This window comes from Pistacia vera, unplaced genomic scaffold (genome assembly GCF_008641045.1).
Source record: "Pistacia vera cultivar Batoury unplaced genomic scaffold, PisVer_v2 Contig237, whole genome shotgun sequence".
Lineage (NCBI taxonomy): Eukaryota > Viridiplantae > Streptophyta > Magnoliopsida > Sapindales > Anacardiaceae > Pistacia > Pistacia vera.
In genome coordinates this window covers 614,853-621,472 of record NW_022196043.1, presented here as the reverse complement: position 1 = coordinate 621,472, position 6,620 = coordinate 614,853, and the positions used below count along the sequence as shown (strand labels likewise).

Genomic DNA, 6,620 nt, shown 5'->3' with positions numbered 1-6,620 from the left:
ATTTTAGATGCCTAGTCAATTGCGGGCCTTGGCTAGGTGTAACCGTGTAGAGGTGTTAGCTCGAGCGGCTCGCCAACTGAGTCAAATCGAGTTCAAGCTCCGCGATACTTGACTTGACCAGCTCACAAGCTTTAGCGAGCTTGAATCACAAAAGGGGATATATGCTAGTTTTACAATTATTGGGGTTATATGTGATTTACCAGTTTGTAAAAATGACAAACACACCCCATATTTGATATTCCCCTCTCCCTACCATCCGAACACACAACAATCCCTAATTTGAAAAACTTCAATCTCGAAACGCACCAAACCAATCAAAATGATGCTACCACCACCAACCGTCATCACCCTTCTTTCCCCCACCACCACGACCTCTGTCCTAGGCCTTTCCATGCTCGCTGTTATAAACGGCGGCTCCATTGCTACACTGGCTATCGTGCTTTCCCTCGTGAACCCAAAGTGTCGACACCAACTTCAGGCCGAGGAAGTTTGTCGATTCTAATGGTTGAAAAAGAGTCTTTAAAAAGAGTAACAATTTGTGATGCCAGGTGTGGGCCTAGGAGTTTGTCAATTTCGTTGGCCAAACAAGAGGCGACTATTTCGACTAGCGAAATCTCAGCGGTTATGGTCGTTAAAGCTAAGAAACTGGTGAGACGACTGGTCATTTTTAAACTTTATGATGTTTTGGTTTCGATTTGCTAGAGATGTGCTTGGGCTCGCACCTGCTCGAGCGACACCTTCTTAAGCTTTGGCCAAGCTCAAGCTCGAGCCTGATGCTGTAGCAGCCGAGCCAAGCTCAAATAGCCCAAAGCTCGGCGACTTGATTACACACCTAGTTGCCACTTGGGCCAGATGGCAACCTCCTTCCTCTTATGGTCTTTACTAACCTAGGTCCTTCCTTGGCTCGACAAACCCACCCCCTACCAAGCTACCCTACCGTGACAATCTCCCCTAACTTTAGTGGCCTCGCAAACTCCACTAGGAAACCTAGCAAATAAGCAACTCCAATCCATCAAAAAATCTACACCTGCCACACCCAAAAAGGAAAAAAAAAAAAACCCACAAATACCATCACTGAATTTGTTGATTTTACTCTAACAATTTTATATACTTTTAGGGGTGTTCACGAGTTGAGCCAGCTGAGTTTTCACTTAACGAGCTCGACTCATGAAATGGATAAAGAATCGAGCTGAGCTTGAGTTGAGTCGAGCCAAGCCGCAGATTTTATGGCTCGACTCGACTCGCTCGAATGGATTTAAAGGTATTTCGAGCAAAGTTCGAGCCGACTCTCCAAAAAATTCAATTTAAAAAAAAAAAAAAATATGGGCAGCCCGCCTGATGCTTTTTGTTCACGAATCAAATTGTGTTTTTTTCTTAAATGAATCTGAGCAGCCCATTAATACTGCAAAGTTCTATAAGTCTTACACGAGCTCCACATTTCAAATACAAATTACTTCTTTTTGTAAGTTTCATGTTGCTCTTTAAAATCAATATCCACCAATACAGTATATTCACCCTAAAAGTAAAGTACTAAACATCCTTCCAGTGTGCACGCCAACCTTGCATGGACGACACCCCATATCGAGGACTCTCATTTTCACCATCCTCAGACAACCTCAGTCCCACAATTGCAATTTTTTTCTTCTTATGTCCTCATACATCACCCAACAATTAAACCTACTTAAAATAAACATAAATGAAATGCTACTGCTATTAACATTTATCATTCAACATACTGTATGTGCCAACAATAAGTTAAGTGACTAAAGGTTTTTTGTTTAGTTCACTTGACTTAATTAAGTTTTCATCAAAATAAAATGGGGGGTTAGCATAACTATACATCAAGTGAACTCCCCAACCATCAAAATATATATACAGCAAATAAAATATATAAATTGTTGAATGACTGGAATCCTCAAAGATAATTGGCTATAGTCCATTGTAGCCCCACTCCTCCTACAACAAATAATGTGAAACACATTAAGTACAATTGTCATTTTATATAACCGTAAAGATGAAATGCAAACCTGAACACAAAAATAATATATACCTGTAGAATCCTACTCCATAGCCAATAACTCACGGGTGAATCAACCAATCTCTGACTCCTATCACCTGATAGGACATGAAGCTGAATCTCCAAGTAATCCTCCTTTTCTAAAATGAAAAAGAGATAAAAAAATTGTAGGTTAAATAAAGTAATTAAATATTGATTAAACAAAGAATGTAATCAATGGAACTACTTTGCACCCTTTCTTCACTCCATTCAAAGTGCGACACACGTCACATCCACATAACGACATCTCCACGTAGTTGGTGACAAGAAGCTCGGTAGCTATCAATAACCCTACCCCGGCACTGAATCAGACTCTGAAGCAACCGTATTGATCGGAATGGCTAGTATCTCGGGCCATCGAGACAATATAGGTACTTGGTTGAATTTGCCTTCCACCACTGTAGGAATGAATGAGTCATGATCCCCCACACACTTATGACATCCTCTCCTAATACGTCCAACTCAGACTTACTAGGCTCAATAGTTTCAACCACATCAGAAAATTGCTAAAATCAACCCAGCCTCCTCCCTTAACCGTAGTGGCATGCTGTCGTAGCACCCAATTAAAACCTTCCGACCAACTACTGAACTGTAAATAGGGTAAGCAAGGGTCGATCCCACAGAGTGTCTAGCCGAATTTTCTTTGATGTGAAAGGCTGGGGGGGTTTGTGTAAAACAGAAAACAATCTCAGCAAAACAAAAACATTAATTCGAATTCATCAAAATGACGAACTTGATCTCTGTCAACATCCACCTCGAAATCTCCTACTGATCATTATGCAAAGATAATCAATTCAAACATTGAATATTCCCCATTGGAACTAATTTCCTATCTCTCCTTAATTGTAATTAATCAGGAAAAAAGCGATCCTAATTAATCTTACCCCTAAACAACCCTAGACAAGCGCTCAGATTTAATCTAGTGCAGCCTTAAGAATTAGAGAGATCGATGAAGCTAAACAACACAAACACAAGCGGTTGTATTAATTTAGTTGAATGTTCTTCGTAAGGTTACTATTCCTGACCAACAATTATTAACCCTAATTGCTTCACAAGTTGGAGGGATCAACAATTACGTATTGATATCAAACTTAGCAGTAGATTTCAACAATAATCACCTAGTAGGCCTCCTAGTAATTAAATGCATCATCATGAAATATGCACAGAATAACATTCAATACTCAACATGATTTAACACTAAAACAGAAAGATCTCACAGTTTATTTGATTTCGAGGTTTCCGTTTCCTTCGACCAAGTACAAAAGTTCTAGCCACTCATGGCCATCACAAAAAACTCAAGAGAAAGAAAATTCCAGAGAGGAAAAGAGGAGAGGCGTGGTGCCTTCAAACCTAATCTGATCTCCCTTTTAAAATCCAATTTTGAATTCGAATCCCACTCAATCTCCTAAAGAAATATTCTCCTGTCCTAAAATAACATTAATCCTAATTTATTCTAATTGGAAATAAAATAAAATAGAGTCCTAATAAAATAGGAAAGTGGTGTTTCCAGCTGTAATTTTCTGGCAGCATGTATGTCTCAAAACGTGCAATAATAGACTGACTTGCATAACAAGTCAGAACGCTCCAGGACTCGGCAATGCGGTGCGTCAACTTCAGCTCGATTACAACCTTTATTCAGTCAGTATCTCTAAAACTCAAAACATAAAAGTTGTAGATCTCTTTCGTATCGTTCCACAGCATTTTGAATCATCTCAATCGGAGCTCGGTGAGAGAATTATGCCCAGAACGAAGCAGTGGGAAAACTGTCCGAATTCCCCTAATTAATTCCGTTTTTCAATTAACACCTCCATTTGCTTCCTAAACCAAAATAAAGTAATAATGAGTACAATTAGGAAACAAATACATATAAAAGACTAAACATTAAGGGGGTTAAATATGACATTTTGCATTCCCATCACGTAGCCACCTCACCAATGGCTTCATGTCCATGCCCTTCTGATGTAGAAGCACGGGCGATAGTCACACCTTGATTAGCTTGAACATATTCCCCATATAACTCATACAATGCATCCCAGAGGTCATCATATTTGCCCGTGCTTCTGCCTCAGAATACATCTTAGGGAATGCCCACTAAATAACCCTAATTTTCAACCAAGGATCCAATACAACAGCCACAAACATCAACACATTACATTTCCCCCAATATTTATCAAACTTCTCTTTCATTTTCCTAACCATTACTCTAATAAAATCATCTTCAGATTCACTTTTACTATCCAATATACATCTCACTACACACACCTCCTTCAAGAATAAATTAGACGTCGGATAATTACTTCTTGAAATGAGTTTGGTTGAACCATTGGATACTTTTAAAATGTCGTAGACTTTCTCCACTTTCTCCCAATCCTCGTCACTCGGATTATTATGATAATTGATATCTCTCTCTTTCAATCTTGGAAAAACCTTTTTGAACCTAATTGCCGTTGCCAATATTTCATAGGTAGAATTCCACCTTATTTTACAATGGAGAATAAGTTTCTGATACGGCAATTTAAGTTGTTGAACAATCTCAAAAAATACTTTAAGCCTACTTTCTGAACTGTTGATATACAACACACTCTCATGAATGTCGTCAATGATGTGCCTAATTTGATAAAGTCCATCTTGAACAATCAGGTTCAAGATGTGTGCACAACATCTTACATGAAACAATTTACCTCTACAAAGGAGTTTCCCCGAAACTTCAAAATTTTCCTTCAAAACCTTAATCGTAACATCATTACTTGAAGCATTATCCACAGAAATAGTATATACCTTATTTTTAATTCCCCATCCCATTAGGCACTTGAAAATGTCATCTGCAATCGCAATACCAGTCCAGGGAGGAGGTAGAAGAACAAAGTTGAGGATACATCTATGCAGCCTCCAAGTACTATCTATCCAATACCCGATCAACACCATATACTCCATCTTTTGATTCCCTGAATTCCATAAGTCTGTAGTCAAACTGATTTTTGTCACACTCTTGAACAAAGTCTTCAATTTGGCCTTCTCACTTTCATACCTTCATACAATTTTTTTTACAAGTATGGCGGGAAACCAGAGTCCATTCAGGAATCCTATACTTCATCATATTGTTCAAGCCCTCTTCCTCCACAACTGTAAATGGATGCTCATGCATGAGCACCCAATGGGCGATCAGTTCCTTCATTTTCAACATGTCAAACTTCCCACTTAATGCTAGCAAAATAGTAGTTGCAACATCATTACCGACACTCGGAAAACTAACATGTTGTTGCCTCATGGAAGCTTTTCTCCTTAAACACCATCTTAAATGTCTATTAAACTAGGCGGTGTTTCTGGTGGCATTAATACACACAAATTTACTTTGCAATAGATACACTATACATTTTTGGTACCATTAAAGAGTACCACCTCTTTAAAATCCATCCATACCATTGATGTCTTCGCTCTTTTTTTCTTCTAAATTGGATTTTCATTCTCATCACCATTATCCGGGCTACTAATACTTTGCTCCATATTTGTTGTGGTTGCATTCAAGTTAAGGTTACCGCTAGGTGTATTGGTAATTGTATCTTGTATTATAGGGATGCTTGAGGAATTACCCTCCATTTACAAACCTATAAATGAAAAAAAAAAAAAAAATCAGCAATTTCATGCAAAACTAATATGAAATAATGTCAAATTATTACATTGCACACACATCAAACCAATACATTATACATTGCACATCAAATGTTACATACTGGATACTACATCTAATTTTGTCAATTTGAACCAATATTAATTGTCACCAATACATCCTGACATTCATTTATTCTTTAATTAGAGATGTTGGTTGAAGAATTAGATGCTTTATTTATTCATTCAAACCCATTTATTCTTTAAATGACTTTGTAGAATTATTTGTCTTATGCCTATTTATTCTACTACATAAATCATAATGTCTTTAATACCAAATTAAAGATTCCTTCAAAACAAGCAAATCCCCTACTGGCTAGTGCAAGAGATTTCAATTATGAAGACTCTTTACTGCCCTTTACCCTTTTGCAATTTAATATATAACAAAACCCCTAGTCCCCACCACCAAATGCACAACCACAACCACAAACAACTTTATAAATTGCACTTCTGCTATTTACTGTAAAACAAATCCCCACAAGTACAAGTACAAGTCCACAACACAACCACAACCACAACCACAAACACAAACAAATTAACAAATTCAGTAAAGCAATTTAAACAAACAATGAAACAAACTGGCCTACAGGCTACAGCAGACTGCTCTTCACAGACAGTACACAAACGGTTCTTGTATGAGTTTCACAGCAACACCACGATGGTCAACGACCACAACAGGACCCTAATACAAGATTCCTTGAATTGTTTCACTAAAAAAATCCCCCTATTACAGACAAACAATTCACGAAAATGAATATGTTGATTTATCAAGCCAAAAAGTATGTTTTATATTGCCAGATTTATGTAGTCTACAAACTGTAATTCCATATCTATTGCCCTAATCATTTCTCACTATCAATAAACAACTTGAATGAAATTAACATAAAAAGACGCTTTT

General features: G+C 37.6%; 1 protein-coding gene across 1 annotated transcript; it reads right to left on the bottom strand.

Moving 5' to 3' along the window:
- Nucleotides 1–1,929: 1,929 nt before the first annotated feature.
- LOC116131679 (zinc finger BED domain-containing protein RICESLEEPER 2-like) lies at nt 1,930–4,990 on the bottom strand. The gene is made up of 4 exons (XM_031417347.1): nt 4,233–4,990; nt 3,989–4,116; nt 2,051–2,157; nt 1,930–1,956 (listed from the first exon to the last, which is right to left on the bottom strand). The coding sequence occupies exons 1-4, from the start codon at nt 4,988–4,990 to the stop codon at nt 1,930–1,932; spliced, it is 1,020 nt and encodes a 339-aa protein (XP_031273207.1).
- Nucleotides 4,991–6,620: the final 1,630 nt, after the last annotated feature.

Excerpts from the sequence above, each read along its gene's own strand:
- LOC116131679 (XM_031417347.1), bottom strand. The coding sequence starts at position 4,990 with ATGGAGTATATGGTGTTGATCGGGTATTGGATAGATAGTACTTGGAGG. Across the intron at positions 4,117-4,232 it reads GTTAGGAAAATGAAAGAGAA|AAGCACGGGCAAATATGATG; the intron begins GTTTGATAAATA and ends ATTCTGAGGCAG. Across the intron at positions 2,158-3,988 it reads GCATGGACATGAAGCCATTG|AAAAGGAGGATTACTTGGAG; the intron begins GTGAGGTGGCTA and ends TTTTCATTTTAG.